The following is a 20,000-nucleotide window of genomic DNA, read 5'->3' on the forward strand; positions in this document are numbered from 1 at the left end:
AAACACACAAACACACAAACAGATGACGGAAGTCATTAAAGATTTTGTAAGTAAAAAACGTCATGGGTCAGGGTTAGGTGTCCGATCAAAGCGGGACGTCTTGGTACCCGGTCATCACTGCCAGCAGTTACAAAGTGATAGTTCTAATTATGTCTCATTAATTGCATAACACACCAGTACACAAATGCCACACAAAACTACACAAATACCACACAAAACAAGTCCTGGTGAGGGTCTGCAATCTCTGATTGCTCTTTTTCTTGTTTGGAGGGATTTGAGGAGGGAGATGCATTGTGAGTTCAGCATGTTCATCCCTGGAATGATTGATGGTGCACCATGTACTGTGTTTAGCATGAATAAGACTGTATAAGTGGGCTCCATAAGAGTAATATTCTCTGACTTTCTAATTTTTAGTCCAACAATCCACCCATTCTTTCCTTCATCTCAAACCCCTCCCCTCATCCTTTCGCCTCCCAACCCCCCCTCCCCCCAACTCACAACCATCACGCCTTTTATGAGTCCACACATCATGAATTACCTATTCATTACAATGGGCCTAAATTACCTGTAAACTTGTACAAAGGATCCTTAATCATGTGGAAATAACTGTGGAATTAAATAGACTTTTCCTTTTCATTTCCTGAAAAAAAACCTCATTTAGACACGATGGAAGTGATCATTATACCACTCTTTCATTCCTTTTTCTTTCCTGTCTTTTTTTCATTCCTCTTCTTTTTTATCATTCCACTCTTTCATTCCTCTTTTTACCTGCCTCTGGAACAAACTCCCACACTCTCTTCAATTCCACTCCTCCCTCCAGGTCTTCAAATCAGCTGTTCACCACAATCTCATATCTTCCTCCATCCAAAATCTTGATCTTTACTACCCCCATTCATACACCCCAAACCCACCTCATTCAAATTCCCTGTTTTACTTCCTGAAAGTCTCTGTAGTACCATTTTGATTACCCCATGGACCCTGCTCCATCCCTTTCCCTTCCAGGGGAGGGGAAGAAGGCAGCATTAGGGGAAGGAAGAAGGCAGCGTGAGGGGAGGGGAAGAAGGCAGCATTAGGGGAAGGGAAGAAGGCAGCATTAGGGGAAGGGAAGAAGGCAGCATGAGGGGAGGGGAAGAGGCAGCACGAGGGGAGGGGAAGAGGCAGCACGAGGGGAGGGGAAGAAGGCAGCACTGGAGGAGGAGAGGAAGTGAGTGCTAGGGGAGGGGAGGAAGTTAGCACGAGGGAAGAAGAAGAAGGCAGCACGAGGGAAGGAGAAGAAGGCAGCATGAGGGGAGGGGAAGAATGCAGCTTGAGGGGAGGGGAAGAAGGCAGCACAAGGGGAGGGGAAGAAGGCAGCATGAGGGGAGCGGAAGAACGCAGCTCGAGGGGAGGGGAAGAAAGCAGCACGAGAGGAGGGGAAGAATGCAGCGTGAGGGGAGAGGAAGAAGTTAGCACGATGGGAGGGGAGGGAAGGCAGCACGAGGGGAGGGGAGGGAAGGCAGCACGAGGGGAGGGGAGGGAAGGCAGCTTGAGGGGAGGGGAAGAAGGCAGCTCGAGGGGAGGGGAAGAAGGCAGGGCGAGATGAGGGGAAGAAGCTGGCCGCATGAGGGGGGGGAAGGGGGTAAAGGGGATGGTAGCATGAGAGGAGGGTAAATGGGATGGAAGCATGAGGGGAGGGCAAAGCAGTGTGAGGAGAGGGTAAAGCAACATCAGGGGAGAGTAAGGCAACGTGAGAGGATGTTAAGCTGTGTAAGGTGAAGGGAAGGCAGCGTAAAGGTAAGGGCAGAAAGCATGAGGGGAGAGTGAGGGAATGAAAGCAGCATAAGGGCAAGGGAAGAAGTGTGAGGGGAGGGGAGGGGGGGCGGGGAGGCAGTGCAAGGGGAATGAAGGCAGCGTAAGGAGTTATGAAGGGAGGGGGAGGGGATGTAGCATAAGGGGAATGAAGGCAGTGCAAGGGCAAAGGAAGAAAGTGGAGGGTAGGCAGCATACTGGGGCATTATCAGGGTAATAATACGTGCCCAAACAGCATCGTTTTATTTTTTAACTGCAGTGTTCCATGTAAAACTGGGCAGCAGCATTTAAAAATTAGAACCCTTGCTATCTACCTTGGCAAAGGCCTGCCTGCATGCATGCATACCCCAACCCATATGCATTCCTCCAACTTGCTCGCATGCCAGCCAGCACAAACCCCACCACCTCTGACCTCCATGTGTGCTGTCTTCATACCTCTTCGTTTTGAGTTATTGCTGACTATTAATATACTGCAGAAACTATGAGTGCATTTATTTTAATATTTTATCATGAAAGCAAAGCACACCAAACAGGACAAAAGAAAACTGCGTACGTAATTGTCGAAAAAAACAAAGGACCCCTGTCGACTCTATCGTCATGGATTGTCAAAGCAAGTTAGAGAACAGCATTGCACCAAATGAAGTTCCATTTTCTACACATTCCTTAATATTTTCTTCATTAAATATAATCAGCTGAACAGTAGAAAAAATTAAGTTTAATATTAATTTTGATTTTGATTTTTTTTTTATTTCAGAAATTATGCAAAGATTAGTATTTCCATCAGCAAAGCGACAGGTCTTACTTCATATGGTTTTGAAATGAACAACCAAGCAGCTTGGTGAGCTCGCCAAGTGGCTTAAACACTCAAGCAAGCACTCTATGGAACGCCTGGCTTGGCAAGCGATTACCCACTGCCGGTCATATAAACCTGTGAACCCGGAAATGCCCAAGCAATGTCCGAGTCAGACAAATGAACACTTTTTTTTTAGTAGTCTTAACTAGTCTTAACTGCTGCTAAGTTCAAGGGAGGAGCTTAAATTTTAGAATTCAGCTTAGTTTAAGAGATTCTCAAGGTTATGGCATGTGCAGAAATGAAATTTAGCCACTAATTCTGGCATCTCCAGGCATTTATAAGCATTGCAATGTATGCCAAGCCAAGTCAAGTCAAGGCATGGTTGAGCAGACCAAAAAAATGGTGGCTTCGGACCCCCAGCAAGTTAACCCAGGAAATGCATTAAGACCCCATATAGAGCAAGGTGGCTGAGGATGTGCCTGATAAAGGACATAATTAAATAAGGCCATTAATTATTTTCAAAATTGGGTGTTTTAATAAACCCAAAGATCCAATTTTCACTCATGCACTACTTTGGAATTCCCTTAGTATGCATGAAAAGTTTGGGCAGCTAGGTTTAATGGTTTTGGAGTTATGGAGGATATGGATGGAAGGACTGACAGACACACTGACATTTATTCGTATAGACGTATGGATGTATGGATGTGTATATGTATATGTATATATATATATATATATATATATATATATATATATATATATATATATATATATATATATATATATACACACACAGTATATACATATACACACACATATATATTGTTACGGCAGTGGAAATTCGCAATACACCATAAAGGGTCCTTAGATCGGTTATGACGCTAAGTTTATGTGCAGCTAGGTCCCCACCGTTGTTAAAGGGATTTCTTCATGTTTCACCGGGCTGCGACTCTTTGAGATAGGGTTTTTCTTTATCTATCGTTATTTTGAGCCACCATTGCAACAAACCTCTATGGAAACAACAACCGCAACCAACTACGCCCAACGCCCACCACACTCGCACCACCCCCACAACAATCACCACCATCTTCGCCACTACGCCCGCTTACGAAGGCCATCCTCCACGGTAGGACGGTTTCCGCGTCGGAAACTGTCCGAGAAGGATTGGCAGGACAAAAGCTCCAGCGAGCCTGTGGGTTTTTTTCCCGCCTGATTCTCCCGCCTGTTCTTCCCCGCACTTGGTGTGGGGGAGGTGCGATCCGAGCGGGGTTCAAAGGTCATGTAAAGGAGGGGTCTGATTTTGGGGGAATAATTCCCTGGCCCCGAGCCAAAACTGACTTTCCTCGTCCCCCGCACGGCGCAGGGAGGGGGGAGCGAGAGGGCACGCCCCTTTTTGGGAAGCTTCCAGAAGGGAGGTGGAGCCAGAAGCTAGGCGGGGCAAAGGGCGGAGCCCCGCTTTACAAAAGGCGAACAGACGCGAGGCTGGGGGTCTCTTCTCGGTTTATGCTGGCTCGTTTGTTCTTGGTCTCGTGGCGCTGGTCACCCCTTGGGCTTCTCTTCTCCCTCCCTTCGTTTGGACCTCTTCGTTTGGACCTCTTCGTTTTGGGCTTCTCTCTCTGGTCCTGAAGCCCCTTCTGCCCTTCAGTCTTATGCTTGTTTGGTCGTGGGTCGTGGAAGCACCAGCAGCAACGCCGGAGAGAGCTCGCTGACCACACCAGGGGCCTGAGGTCAGGCGCGGCTACGCAAGGCCGTGGGGAGTCGACGTCGCGACCTGCCCACCGTCACGCCACGAGGGCGCGGGTAAGACCCTTCGGTCTCACGGGACCCGTTCGGTCCTCCAGGTCCCGTGCCATAAAGGTTTACGAACCCCGTCTACCTCCCTGCCTATGGGGAGGGTTTTTCTTTGTTTTTGTATGCATGCTGTGGCGCCGTGTCCTGCCAAGTAGAAACTGTGTAAGTAACTGTGCATGTAAATTGATCCTTGCTTATAGTCGATCGTATTGCTTTTGTTTTCTATTTCTTGCTTGTATATTGCATGACTGCCTTGCTTGTGTTGTGTGTGCAATATGTGCTTTAAATAAATGTCCTTGTGTGAAATGTATCCCGTTCGTCGTCTTTTTCCCTTTTGAAAGTGCCATCTTGAATCGCGGAATAAATTAGTAGAGGGTTTTGAACGCCCGGTAAACAGAATCACATCCGTCGAGGTCGGAGATAACACCGCTCGGTTATCACTGTAGCACGGAACGAACCGCTTAAGCGGTTCGTGTCCTAGACCGACCTGCGGCGAGGTACGATCGCCCGGTCAACTACTCGCGCAGGTACTTAGGTAGGTCGAATTTGGCTATCCTTCACGGGTGGGCAATTGGCACGATCGTGGTGAGGTTAAACCCCCACCCGTGACTGGCTTCTGGCATAAGTTCCAGGAGGGTCATGACTGAATTGTCCGTCCGGTGGGCGATGTGGTGGCGATTGGAGTTACGCAATCGCTCGCACGCCAGGCAGGCCAGAATTCGTAACAATATATATATATATATATATATATATATATATATATATATATATATATATATATATATATATATAATATATGTATATATATATATAATATATGTATATATATATAATATATGTATGTATATATATATAATATATGTATATATATATATATATATAATATATGTATATATATATATATAATATATGTATATATGTATATATATATATATAAAATATGTATATATATATATATATATATATATTATATGTATATATATATATAATATATGTATATATATATATATATAATATGTATATATATATATAATAAATGTATATATATATATAATATATGTATATATATATATATAATATATGTATATATATATATATATATATATAATATATGTATATATATAATATATGTGTATATATATACATAATATATATGTATATATATAACATAAATTCGACGACTCGGGACGAGTCTGTAAAAAGGGGAGGGGGTAGTGTTACGGCTGTGTAAATTCGCAGAGCACCATATAGGTCCTTAGATCAGTTATGCCGATAAGTCTGTGTTCAGATAGGTTTCCCCACCGTTGTCTAATGGGAATTATTCATGTGATCAGGGCTGTGATATTTGAGTTAGCCGTTTTTAACCACAACCACCTTAACCACAAGCACCCAACCACACCACCCTCACGACCACCACAAAACGCCAGCCACGCGACCATTACAACAGCCACCGTAACCACCACCACGTTGCCACCTCAGCAGGGTTGCGAGAAGCCTGACATTCGTCGGGAGAGAATGGACGACGGCCTCACCCCTCCCCCCCCCTAACGAAAAACACGCGCAGAAGAGACGCGGGGAGGCAGTTATCAAACCAAAATAGCCGAGCCGATCTCTCCTGGAATTTTCCCCCGCACGCCGAGAAGGGGCTGGGGGGGGGGCGAGGCGCCGTGGTTATAAAAGAGCGCGCTGAACATGTGGTGGAGGTCTGAGTTGGCGGTTGGCGAGGTGGTGTGAGAGTCTCTCTCCTGAGTCTCTCTGTCTGGAAGTCGGAAAGTCTGGAGGTCGTTGTCGCTCGCTCTCTGTCAGTCGAGTCGGTCTCTCTCTACCTGGGTCTCTCTCACTCGCGGTCGCTCTCTGAGTCGTCGGCTGCGGGAGGTTGTGGAGGCGTGTGGAAAGGAGGAGAGAGCGCAGCGGAGCCAAGGCGCGTGGCCTGCCGAGCCGTGCCTTACCGTGGGTCACAGAGACGGGACATCGCGGGTCGCCTCAGCGAGGTGAAGGTAGCCAGCCCGGTCTCGCGGAGCCTCTGCAGTCTACACGGCTCCGTGTCAATAAAGACCCCAAGGGGTCCAGTCTACCCCTCGTCTGTCCTGGGGTTTTTCTTTGCTTTTGAATGAACGTTGTGGCGCCTTGTCTGCTAAGTAGAACTGTTAAGTGTGTACATAATTAATTGACGGTCGTAGCTCTTTGTCTTGCTCACGTCTTGTCCCTACCCCATTCATTGCATGATGGTATGTGCATGTTTGGTTGTGAAACAAATGTGCTTGTTTAAATATCACCCGTTCATTGCGTCCTTTCCCAAATTGAACTGCCATATTGCCCTCGGAATATAGTTGGTTTTTAAATAGCCGGTAAATTGATCAGGTCCAACGGGGCTCGCGATAACACTCCGCTCGGTTATCCCAAAACGGAGCGAGCTGCATTAAGCAGCTCGTTTCCCAGCGGCCCCGTTGAGGTACAATCTCTCGGTAGTCTGCCCGCGCGAATAATTAGGTATATCGACAATTCGGTGATTGACCCTGTCGCGCGCGGGTAGAATATTGACTAGACTGTGGTGTGCTTAAAAACACACCCGTGGCTGGTTTCCGGCGTTGATCCGGAAAGCCGCGACTCGATTGTCCGTTCAGTGGGCGAGACGGCCGCCATTGGCTAAACACGGTCGCTCGCACGCCGGTGGGCAGGAAACTACAACAATATTTTGTCTTATTTTGCAAATTAAAATTGTCTTGATATGTATTTGTCAAAGTGTTAGAATAAAAAGTGTTATCATTTATATGCATTTAATTGCTGCCAGATATAACATGCATTATCTTATGTGGATGTCATCTTATATTGTGAAGGTACAGCCATATATGCAGCCTTCAGTGGTAAAAATGATTGAGAACTCTTGTTCTAGGTATGAAGCAAACCCAAACCATGAACATGTCAGTGGTGAGGCACTGCAATGGGGTCAATTACAAGGGGTCTATTCCAAACAGAAGCCACTGTCAGAAAGAATGTGCAACTGTGGGAAACATGAGTGACTGACGTTGGAAGGTCGAATTATCTTGTGATCATACAAGAGAACAGGAGCAAAATGTAATTTAAATCAAGGTTGGACTCAAAGAGAATGTGAGCTGATTGAAATGTTTTACATGTAAAGCCTCAACTTACCATTGCACCCCTTCGCTCTAGCTCTTGTAAAACAGGTTGGCTAAGCATGGGGATTTGCAATGAAAGCTGACAGCCACGCTGCACTGGGTCAGTCGGTGTAATCATCTTCAACTTGAGCCTTTTGAGTTGTTCTTTGCTTTCTGCATTGATGATTCTCTGAAGCAGCAGTTCTAAGTACGCTGTAAGTTGCACAGACTTCTTCCGTAATGCTGGCATGGAAGCTTCTGTGAAAATCTGTACAACAGGTGAATCCCACAGTGTTATTAAGTGAACAAAATACCATTTTCGGTATCTATTCCAATTGCCAAAAATAACAGGAGACAAGAATCTCTATCAAATTGCCATCTGTATTCCGATACATCAGAAAACACATCCAGGTATTCAAGCCATTTTTGCTGCACACTATGCTGGTATAGGTTCTGCAACAATTATCTAAATTTATTACTCCTTTATTTATAAGTGAAGTTTCTTGTTCTATTGTGAATAAGGTTGAAAGTTTTTTAGCCAATTACCATTATGTCATATTTAATAATAAATGTATGAGAGAGCAAATTGCTGATTCATTTCTTGCAGTTTTCATTTCAGTGCTTTGAATCCAGGCTCAAATGTCATACACTGTGTTTATTTGATTCTAGTCTCCCAATCTGTTCCCATTTTTGCAGACCCACAGCTCAATTTTAAATTTTCCATTAAAGAGAGGAGACCTGTTGCGCCGTCGATCCACTCAAGCTACAGTGGATCGAGGACACAACATTTCAAGACTGAAAAATCCCAGAAGACCAGATATAATTGAAACTATGTCTCTCCTGGTCACTTAACCTGAAGATGTTCCAGCACAACTTTTCTGGATATAGTGTGTCCCTCAAACAAACATGATGTGTGTTTCTGCCAGACTTGACAAGGTGATGGGTAGAAAGGGTGCAGGCATTTATCATTGAAAAAATTGCAAGTTCCACATACTGAACAAAAACTAGCTGTGAACAAAATACTGCATTTAGGAAACAACAAACTTTTCCCTCTGGATGATTACCAGATCCACAACTAGAGAAGCTCAACTGCAAGAATGCGACCAAATGAGTTATCCTTGCATCCATTAACCAAAAACACTCTTTTTGGAAGGATGATACAAATATCACAAATGCAGACTGCAAGCCTATTGTGTAACAGCTGGTTATATATTCCTATCTAAAGGACAGCATGCTCTGAGACTCAGCATTAGTAGTAGGAAAATACAGATTCTGGCTTTGAGCAACCAACCATGTGGTTTTCTAGAAATTATATATATATATATATATATATATATATATATATATATATATATATATATATATATATATATATATATATATATGTATGTCAGGTCAGGCCAGATTAGATCTGTGACTTGCTACAGGTATCATGTAAACCTGAACGAACCTGTTCCATGGTTGGGTTGGCGGTGACTAAACCGTCTCCCCCACCAGGTTTTTTGGTGAGGAGGGTGTTTGAATATGGACACCCAGCAGGATTAAAAACAAAACCTGTCAAAGGGTGGAGGAGCTCCTTGTGAGCCAAGGCCATCCATATCTAGTGCCCAACTGTGTCTGCGGACATCCTCCTGAAGTTGGGTTACTTCTTATTAGGATGGTGGCAGGATTTGCACTCCGGCATCCGTAAAACCCTTCATTCCGCAAAACACAAAAACGCAAAGAAATCTGAAAACCCACTCTGTGGGAGTACCTCCTGTGCAGCTTCCCTTCACAGGGCAGCTCACCGGATGACGGGATTGGGGCAAAACCTTAGGGACCCCCAATCTTGGATGATAGGAGGGAGACCACGTGGTAACATTCCTGGGTCAGATTGTGGGTGAGTGTGTCGGAGTGGTGCTGAGGTGTCATCCACCAGACCGCAGTCTCCTTGGGTTAACCTGAGGCAGTCCCTTCGAGTGGGTGCCTGGAATGTCCTATCCCTAAAGGCCCAGTCACACCTTGACGTTTTAGCCAGGAATGGCAACGTATAAAAATGCACGTAAAACGTTGGCGTACGCTGAAGTTTTGCGGTTTTTTTTAAAGTTTTGGTCGTATTCATAACGTGTTGGTTGTATGCATAACATATAAGTAACAGGCACAGAACGTTTCGTTGTGTTAAAGATAACTTATACCAACGAATGCTTAGCCTTTTGTCGGCGTTCACAACCTATGCCCAACGATAGTTTAACTTAGTCATAGTGCGCTGCACGTATCGCCGACGAACTCGTGGCGTTCTCTGTTAAAAACCTGCCGCTCGCCGATTTAAATCATAACCGCCTGAAAATTGGAAGTGTCAACATCGCAGTCACACCTTGACGATTTAGCCAGCGTATGCCGACCTATGAAAAATGTGTCTAAAACGCTGGGACACGTCGAATACGGTATGGGTAAGTTGTGTATACGTTAGCAGCACGATGAAAAACAATCAAGTACGCTGGCATATTACGTGGTACGTCTAGTACGTCGTGAAATTTCAAGCATGCTGAAAATTTTACGACGTACTCGTCGTATGGCTCACAAGTTCCGCATAAGCTGGCATAAGTTCTCGGCACGCTCCGCGATCGTTTACACACGTCGGCCACACGTTACTTGTAAGTTACTCAAAAGTCGAAACACGTCGAGGTAATGTTTAGCATACCCGAAACTTAATTTTTAACCTACGAGTAACGTGTTTTGAACCTATTCGTAGCGTGCTTTGAACCTATGTTTAACGTATCTCAAACGCACATTGGCGTATGTAGACGAATTTGATTAACGTCTTCTGGACGACCACAGAACTTACTGAACATGTTTCTAACTTACAGCTACCGTATAATGGCGTATTTGGAGCGTTTAGGGGAATTGTTATATATACAAATGGACTTCACATGAGGAACCCGTCAGTGTTCCAGACTCCATGTTGAGTAGATGTCAATGTCACTAGCAGTGGCAGTAGCAGTAGTAGTAGTTCGAGAGAATTTAGTGATGTCGATGTTAGTAGTAGTAGTAGTTGTAGTAGTAGTAGTTCGAGACAATTTAGTGATGTCGATGTTAGTAGTAGTACTAGTAGCAGTAGTAGTAGTTCGAGAGAATTTAGTGATGTCGATGTTAGTAGTAGTAGTAGTAGTAGCAATAGTAGTTCGAGAGAATTTAGTGATGTCGATGTTAGTAGTAGTGGTAGTAGCAGTAGTAGTTCGAGAGAATTTAGTGATGTCGATGTTGGTAGTAGTAGTAGTTGTAGTAGTACTTTCAAGTAACGTGTTGCAAAGTGTGAACAACGTTCGTGTAGCGTGCTTACAAAACGTTACTCATAGGTTAGAAATAAGTTTCGGGTACGCAAAACATTACCTCCACGTGTTTCGACTTATGAGTACCTTACAAGTTACGTGTTTCAACGTGTGTCGACGATCGCATAACGTGCCTTCAACTTATGGCCAGCGTAGCGGAACGTGTGAGTCATACGCCGGCATACGTCATAAAATTTCAAGCATGAAAAAAGTTGAGGAAAACCCAAAAGTTCAACGTTTAAAGCCAGCGTACTACCACTTATGGCAGTGTTTTTCAGCGTGGTCGTAACATATACAAAACGTACCCATAACGTATTCGACGTGTACCAGCGTTTTACACATTTTCCAAAAATCGGCATAAGCTGGCTAAAACGTCAAGGTGTGACTGGGCCTTAAGAGAGGATGATCACCTTTCTCTATTATCATCTGAGATCAAGCGTTTGAACATCGGTATTGCAGCACTCTCTGAGGTTCGGAGACCGGATTGCGGCGATATCATGGCGGGTGGTTACAACTTCCATTGGTCTGGTCGCTCTGATGGTTACCATGCCCACGGAGTTGCTGCAGCTGTGTCCAATAAGCTGACTCCAATGATAATTGAGATAACATCGGTCAACGAGCGTATTATGAGACTAAGGATTCGTCACTCCTTCGGTGTCATTTCCCTGGTCTCTGTTATGCTCCGACTGAGGCAAGTGATCTCACCGTGAAGGATGCATTCTGTGCCACGCTCGAGTCTGTGGTTGATCAGTGCCCCAGAGGAGATACACTTCGAGTCTTGGGGGATTTAAATGCATCTACTGCAACTGACAGGGATGATTATGAGACGTGTGTTGGTCCCCATGGGTCAGGAACTGTGAACCTGAATAGCACGAAGTTCCTTGACTTTGCAAGATCTCATGGACTTAGGGTGGCTGGTTCATGGTTTCAGCGCCCACAAGCTCATCGCTGGACTTGGTGTTCCAACGCTGGCAGTGTGGCAAAGGAGATTGACCATGTCCTCATTGATGGTCGCTGGAGAATGATCCATAACTGCAGGGTCTACCAGAGTGTTCAGTTCCTCAATACTGACCACTGGCTTGTTGTAGCAACTCTTAAGTTGCACCTTAAATCCGGGAGAATGGTACCATCCCAGCCGAGGCTGGATGTTGGAAAGCTCAAGGGTGAGAGGGTAGCTGATGAGTTTGTGAACAAGATGAGTGGAGTTTTGGGGGTCTGGGTGCTTTGGGAACCTTTGGGAAGGGTCCTGAAGAGTTTTGGAGTGCCTTCAAGACCACCGTCCTTGATGTTGCCGGTGGATGTCTTGGAACTCACCGTTGGACAAAAAAGAATTTTGTCTCTCAAGGGACACTGGATACCATTGACCAGAGTCCCAGGGCCAGGCTGAATGGCAGAGCTGAGCTGTTCAGGGAGCTGAAGCGTAAAACTGCACGTGCGCTAAGTGTGGACAAGGAGGCCTATGCGCGAGGAATCTGTGAGGGGGTAGAGCATCACCTGTGGTCAAGTGATTTTGGTCTTGCTTACAGGGGAATTCACGCATTGCATTCATCCAAGCCCATCCCTCATTGTACTGCAGTTTGAGCAGAGAGTGGTGGGCTCTTGACAGAGGAGTCCGAAGTGAAGGCCTGCTGGGCCGGTTACTTTGAGCGGTTGTACCAGGCTGATCCACCAGCTGTCGACATGGACGTCAGGGGTGTTTCAATAACTGTTGCTGACCCTCCAATCAGCTGTGGTCCACCTTCGCTTGTGGAAACACAGGCTGCGGTGAACCAGTTGAAATGGGGGTAAAGCTCCAGGGATCTGTGGCATCCATGCTGAACTTCTCAAGGCTGGTGGAAATGCTGCACTCATGTCGTTGCATGCAGTTCTGTGTTCTGCCAGGAACACAGGTGTCATCCCAACTGACTGGAAGAGGGGCCTTGTTGTCCCTCTGCGGAAAGGGAAAGGTGATCGCCATGACTGCAACAACCACCAAGGGTTGACGCTGCTCTCAGTGCCGGGCAAGGTCTTTTCTTGGATAATTCTTGATGAGGTTCGCCACTATCTGCTTGAGCACCAGCGTCCTGAGCAGTCAGGCTTTACACCAAAGAGGTCAATGATTGACCATATCCTTGCTCTTCGGGTCCTCACCGAATGCAGTCAAGCGTTTCGGCAGGGGCTGCTTGCAGCTTATGTTGATCTCTGTAAAGTGTTTGATTCGGTAAATCGGGATGGCCTCTCGAGGATTCTTGGTCTTCGTGGGGTGCCACCAAAACTGATCGATCTGATGTCTGAACTGTACCTGGTACTGAGAGTGCTGTGAGAATGATGTGGTGTTGCCATATCTGACTTAGTTCCAGTTTTTACTGGAGTTCGTTAGGGGTGTGTACTGGCCCCCACACTTTTCAGCACTTGTATGGACTGGATTCTAGGGAAGATGTCAGAGAGAACAAGCTGCGGTGCATCGTTTGGGAATGTCAAGATCTCTGACCTTGATTTCACAGATGATGCAGTCATCTTTGCGGAGACTTTAGATATCCTTTTGAGGGCCCTCGAAGTGCTGAATGAGGAGTCGGAGCCGCTGTGATTACAGTTTTCCTGGGTCAAAACTAAGATACAGGCTTTCAATGACATCTTGATGCTGCTGTCCTCTCTGTGCCTGTTTGTGATGAGGATGTTGAGATCGTGGAAAGATTCACCTACCTTGGCAGTGATATTCATGTCTCTGCTGGCTGTGAATCAGAGGTCAATAGACGTCTAGGTCAGGCTTGGGGAGTCATGGATTCACTGGATAATGGGGTGTGGCGGTGCTGGTACCTGTGCATGAGGACGAAAGTTTGAGTCTTCAGGTCCTTGGTGCTTCCAGTCTTGCTCTATGGATGTGAGACTTGGACTCTGACCAAGGATCTGAGACGGAGACTTAATTTCTTTGATACCGGGTCTCTTTGGAGAATCCTTGACGATCGCTGGTCGGACTTTGTGTCCAACGAGCGGTTGCTGAGAGATACTCAAATGAGATTTGTTACCTACATAATCCGTGAGCATCAGCTGCGGCTGTATGGACATGTGGCTCGTTTTCCTGACGCTGATCCTGCTCACCAGATTCTCTCAGCGAGGGAGTTTCGTGAGTGGAGGAGGCCAATTGGCTGACCACGTGCCTCGTGGTTGCAGCAGATTGATCGGCATCTCAAGGAGATGGGGATGGGCCAGGCATGTGCCTGGGGGATGGCCAGACGGAGGCCCCTGGAGTACCGGTGGAAAGTGGACGCAGTGATGCGCTGCTCTGGCGCATGCTCTCATTGCTGACCTGACCTACATATATATGTATATATATATATATATACATATATGTATATATATATATATATATATATATATATATATATATATATATGTATATGTATATATATGTATATGTATATATATATATATATATGTATATGTATATATATGTATATGTATATATATATATATATTTGTATATATATATATATATATGTATATATATATATATATATATATATATATATATATATATATATATATATATATATATATATATATATATATATATATGTATATATATGTATATATATATATGTATATATATGTATATATATATGTATATATATATGTATGTGTATATATATATATATATATATATATATATATATATATATATATATATGTATATATATATATATATATTTTTTAATCCTTCAAAAATCTTCTTCTCTCAAGTGGCTGAACAGATTGAAGCAATACTTAACACATGTGACCACCTGTCCATGAGGAACAAAAGGTTCACACATATGATGTCATTGGTCACATGGATTGGCAGCCATATTGGGTTTACCCTAAAACCTATTAAAAAAATCTCCAGAATGGCTGGACAAATCGAGGGGAAACTTCACACAAGTGTTCCCCAAGCCATGGGTTTATAAGTGGCACAAAGCAAGCACTCCTCTGGGGAATGAATGTGGTATTTTTATGACATCATAGGTGCTTGTCTTCGTTATGACGTCATAATTGCATATGTAGAACGCTACATATGATCCGTATAAAAAAATTTTGAGGGTCATCTAGGGATAAAATGATCCACAAATATTTTTGATGACGTCATCGCTCACGTGATTCGGCAGCAATATGTATATATATTTTTTAACCTACAAAAATCTTCTCTGAAATGGCTGAAAAGATCAAGGTGAAACTTTTCACATATGACTGCCTATCCATGAGGAACAAAAGAGTCACACATATGACATCATAGTTCACATGGTTTGGCAGCCATATTGGATTTACCTGAAAACCAATAAAAATACAGCACTCAAAAGAAGTCCTGGCGAGGGTTTGCAATCTCTGATTGCTCTTTTTGTTGTTGTTAATTGCATTGTGTCGACCTGATTTATGTTCCCATCTGAGCACATAGCACATAAGGTTCAAATTTCATATACCGTGTTGATTTGCCAATTGTCTCATGTCCCTGTAGTTTATGGGAAATTACATTTTTGTCTCCTAATATCCTTGTCCTTCACGTGATCCTGGTACAACTTCCACTATGAGCCTCAGCTCATTATTTGAAGAAAAAAATGCTGAGGCTGAGCTTTAAGCTCGCTCCTTCTGGGGGAAGGAATGGCTGCTCGGTGGTGGAGGTTATGTTTTCACCCCTGTCCGTTTGTCTGTGAGCAGGATATCTCAAAACGTTGTTGACGGATTCGACGAAATTTTGTTGACATGTTGGTTGTGAGATAAGGACGAATTGGTTCGATTTTGGTGAAGATCCGAATCCAGATCCAGATCCATATCCAACAATTTTTATTAAAGTGATTCTTCACTATTGAGTGATGGGGCTAAAATGATACATAACATGACAAGCCGGTAGGCGGACATGGGTAGTCGCCTACCCAATAGAACCTGACGCGATGGGCCCATTCGATGGGGAATGACCTGAGGATTAAGCACAAGAAAATTCATGATTCTAGCTTCAAGGGTTAATGCTGCAGATTGTTTTTACGTTAAAATACCCCCACATTTAGAGGTTTTTCGGCCGTTGCTAGGCAGCAGAGGGAGTCCATAGCAACGGTTCTTTCTCACACATAACTAGGACATACCATGAACCTACCATACCAGTTTCATGTATATCTGACTCATAGTCTCTGAGATATAACGAACTTCGTTTTTTTATTGTTTTCGACCAGGGTTCATTCAATGTCTATCTTCTCCGACAGTTTTCGTAGGATCCGGCTGGAAATTTTTAACAATATGGCTGAATGTACTGCCCACAGTCGCTCGTGGCCTGATTTTTGATTTTCGATTTTTTTTTTTTTTAATGATTTTTCTAAAATGTCAGTCCCGTTGCTAGGCAATGGTGGTGTCCAGAGCAACGGTTCTCATTTTCACACATCTAGGTCATGGTATGAACCTACCAACCAAGTTTCATCGAAATCGCCATTGTATTAACTGAAATCACCATTTTAAATACTGATAATAAGGGTAGAACAAATCTCAAAAACAAAGTTTTTTTCAAAACAAAGTTTTTTTTTTCCACTAGATCGACAACCCAACAGACAAACATATCGACGGAAAAGTGATAATAAGGGTAGAACACATTTCAAAATGTATTTTTTTTGAAAAAAAAATCTTTTCGACTAGATCGACTACCCAACAAACATATCGACGGAAAAAGTGATAAGGGTAGAACAAATTTCAAAAATATAAAAAAAAAATTTTTTCGACTACATCGACGACCCAATATCTCAAAAAGTTAGAGATGGATTCAGTTGAAATTTGATAAACGGGTTGGGTGTCAGCCAAGGACGAATTGATTCGATTTTGGTGAAGATCCAAATCCGGATACGAGATTTTTTATTTTATTTTTTTTGGTTATGGCATGATATTTCAAAAAGTTGTGGACGAGTTATGACAACACGAGGTGGATGACTTAGTAAGGTGACAAGAATAAGCCGATTCGATTTTGGTTCCTGTCCGGATTCAGATCCAGCCGATCAATGGGATGCAAAACTTAAACTGTTCAGCCTAGCGGAGGGAGGTATATGCGCTCTACCGAGTGCTGTTCTAGTTTAACATATCATGTTATGAGATTTCAGCCCTTCAACCATGATTGGTTCACAACAGAAGAACCTGCTCTATCTGCAAATACAGATAGACACAAAGAAACTGTAAAACTAAAATTAAACATTATTCATGAAGGGATCTGTAATGTGTGCAATCAAACGGACTCCTCAGTATTACTGTTGTGGTAATTCATGACAGAGTTACAATGAAGCAGCACCCCAATTCCTCAGTAGAGTGGTTAGGGTGGTGGCTTGGGATCCGAGGGTCCTGAGTTCAAGCCCTGTCGGCCACTGAATTAATACACCAGCGGGTTGACTCAGCCTGTCATCCTTCCGAGGTCGGCGAAATGAGTACCAGTTCCAGTGTGTGTACTGGTAGAGGGGCACTGCATCAGCGACACAGTCGTGCTTCAAGAAATGATAGCTACCCTGGCAGCTAAGCTGCCCTACGACCACCAATTATATACAAGCTATGTAAAATGTATTTTTATGTGGCACGAAAGGAGAAAATAGCACTGCCAACCTCCAAGCTCGCTTGAAGAGAGCAGCTTAAGAAAATTGATGGATTAGAGAGTCGAAAGCCTCTCACTCCAGGTATCAACTTGAGTTCTGTGGAATGAAAAGAAAAAGCCAAAGTGATGCTTCTTGGAAATGTACCACATGTGTGCTGCACAATGGGCAGCGTCATGCCGTCATTGTTCACTTTAACATTTTATTCACCAAATTTGATGATTTGTAAATACCAAGGTCAAGTTGCTAACAAACAGAAAAAGATATACTGTACATGCAAGTTAAGGCAATGTCTGTTTACACAAGTGCACAACAACATGTACTAGTCAGGTAACCTGTACCACTTATGACAAAGTCAAAGAAAATCAATGTTGAGGCAAAAGCACACATCAAATAAGGAGTAAAAAATAGGACCACAGGTCTTTGCTCAAATGGATCAGGAGCAACAGTCAATGGTGTCAGAAAATATCGAAATTATGCTCATGCGCAGAATCTTGTGACATGATTGGTTGAATGGAAGCCCTCAATGCTGATTACAGCGATGTCTGTTTACAGGTCATGTTTTTACAGGTTACACGTCATGTTTTTACAGGTTACACATGTTTTTACAGGTTACACATCATGGTTTTACAGGTTACACATCATGTTTTTACAGGTTAGAGGTCATGTTTTTACAGGGTACAGGTCATGTTTTTACATGTTACATATCATGTTTTTGCAGGGTACACATCGTTTTTACGGGTTAGAGGTCATGTTTTACAGATTAGAGGTCATGGTTTTACAGGTTACACATCATGATTTTACAGGTTGGAGGTCATGTTTTTACAGGTCACAAATCATGTTTTTACAGGTTACACGTCATGTTTTTACAGGTTACACGTCATGTTTTTACAGGTTACACATCATGATTTTACAGGTTAGAGGTCATGTTTTTACATGACCTCTAACCTGTAAAACATGTTGCAGAGTTATGTTACAGAGGTCATGTTACAGAGGAAGGAAGATAAGGAGACTTGGTGGTGGAATGAGGAAGTACAGGAAAGTATAAGGAAGAAGGGGTTGGCGAAAAAAGAAGTGGGATAGTCAGAGAGATGAAGAAAATAGGCAGGAGTACAAGGAGTGGTGGCGAAAGGCAAAAAGAGAGGTGGCAAAAGCCAAGGAAAAAGCATATGACGAGCTGTATGAGAAGTTGGATACAAAAGAAGGGGAAAAGGATTTATACCGATTGGCAAGACAGAGGGACCGAGCTGGGAAGGATGTGCTGCAGGTTAGGGTGATAAAGGACGCAAATGGGAATGTGCTGACGAGCGAGGAGAGTGTGTTGAGAGGGTGGATGGAGTACTTTGAGGAGCTGATGAATGAAGAAAATGAGAGAGAGAGAAGGTTGGAAGAGGTGGAGATAGTGAATCTGGAAGTGGGGTGGATCAGTAAGGATGAAGTGAGGACTTCTATGAAGAAGATGAAAAGTGGAAAGGCGATTGGCCCAGATGGTATACCAGTGGAGGCATGGAAGTGCTTCGGAGAGATGGCAGTGGGGTTGTTTACCAGATTGTTTAATAAAGTCTTGGAAAGTGAGAGGATGCCGGAGGAGTGGAGATTAAGTGTACTGGTTCCGATTTTCAAGAATAAGGGTGATGTGCAGAGCTGTGGAAATTACAGAGGGATAAAGTTGTTAAGCCACACCATGAAGGTGTGGGAAAGAGTAGTGGAAGCTAGGTTGACAGGAGAGGTGACTATCTGTGAGCAGCAATATGGGTTTATGCCAGGAAAGAGCACCACTGATGTGATGTTTGCTTTGAGAATGTTGATGGAGAAGTATAGGGAAGGCCAGAAGGAGTTACATTGTGTGTTTGTGGATTTAGAGAAAGCTTATGATAGGGTGCCAAGAGAGGAGTTGTGGCATTGTATGAGGAAGTCGGGAGTGGTGGAGAAGTATGTGAGGATCGTGCAGGATATGTATGAGGACAGTGTGACAGTGGTGAGGTGTGCGGTAGGAATGACGGACCGGTTTAAGGTAAAAGTGGGATTGCACCAAGGATCGACTCTGAGCCCTTTCCTGTTTGCAATGGTGATGGACAGGTTGACGGACGAGATCAGACTGGAGTCCCCATGGACTATGATGTTCGCGGATGACATCATGATCTGTAGGGAGAGTAGGGAGCAGGCTGAGGCGAGCCTCGAGCGGTGGAGGTACGCACTGGAGAGAAGGGGAATGATAGTCAGTCAGAGTAAGACAGAGTTCATGTGCGTAAATGAAAGGGAGGGTGGTGGTATGGTGCGGTTGCAAGGAGTTGAGGTGGGGAAGGTGGATTGGTTTAAATACTTGGGATCAACTGTCCAAAGTAACGGAGAGTGTGGGAGAGAAGTGAAAAAGAGAGTGCAGGCAGGATGGAGTGGGTGGAGAAGAGTTGCAGGAGTGATTTGTGACAGAAGGCTCGCTGCAAGAGTGAAGGGGAAAGTATATAAGACGGTAGTGAGACCAGCTATGTTGTATGGTTTGGAGGCGGTGGCACTAACAATAAGACAGGAAGCGGAGCTGGAGGTGGCAGAGTTAAAGATGCTGCGATTATCGTTGGGAGTGACGAGGATGGATAGGATAAGAAATGAGTATATTAGAGGGACAGCGCAGGTAGGACGGTTT

General features: G+C 44.0%; 1 protein-coding gene across 6 annotated transcripts in view; it reads right to left on the reverse strand.

Annotated features, from left to right (window-relative positions):
* Window positions 1-20,000, reverse strand: part of KYNU (kynureninase) — a 117,824-nt gene that overhangs the window by 14,988 nt on the left and 82,836 nt on the right. For 4 of the 6 annotated variants that reach the window (XM_085852236.1, XM_085852209.1, XM_085852213.1 and 1 more), the window contains 2 exons: window positions 17,373-17,458; window positions 7,523-7,756 (listed from right to left, as the gene is read on the reverse strand). In XM_085852236.1, coding sequence (XP_085708362.1) covers window positions 7,523-7,756; window positions 17,373-17,458 — 320 coding nt within the window. The remainder of the gene's footprint in view (window positions 1-7,522; window positions 7,757-17,372; window positions 17,459-20,000) is intronic. The other 2 variants (XR_015050731.1, XM_085852222.1) reach the window with 2 other exon arrangements.

This window comes from Eptatretus burgeri, chromosome 2, assembly GCF_056783735.1.
Source record: "Eptatretus burgeri isolate ZD-2024b chromosome 2, Ebu_testis_v1, whole genome shotgun sequence".
Lineage (NCBI taxonomy): Eukaryota > Metazoa > Chordata > Myxini > Myxiniformes > Myxinidae > Eptatretus > Eptatretus burgeri.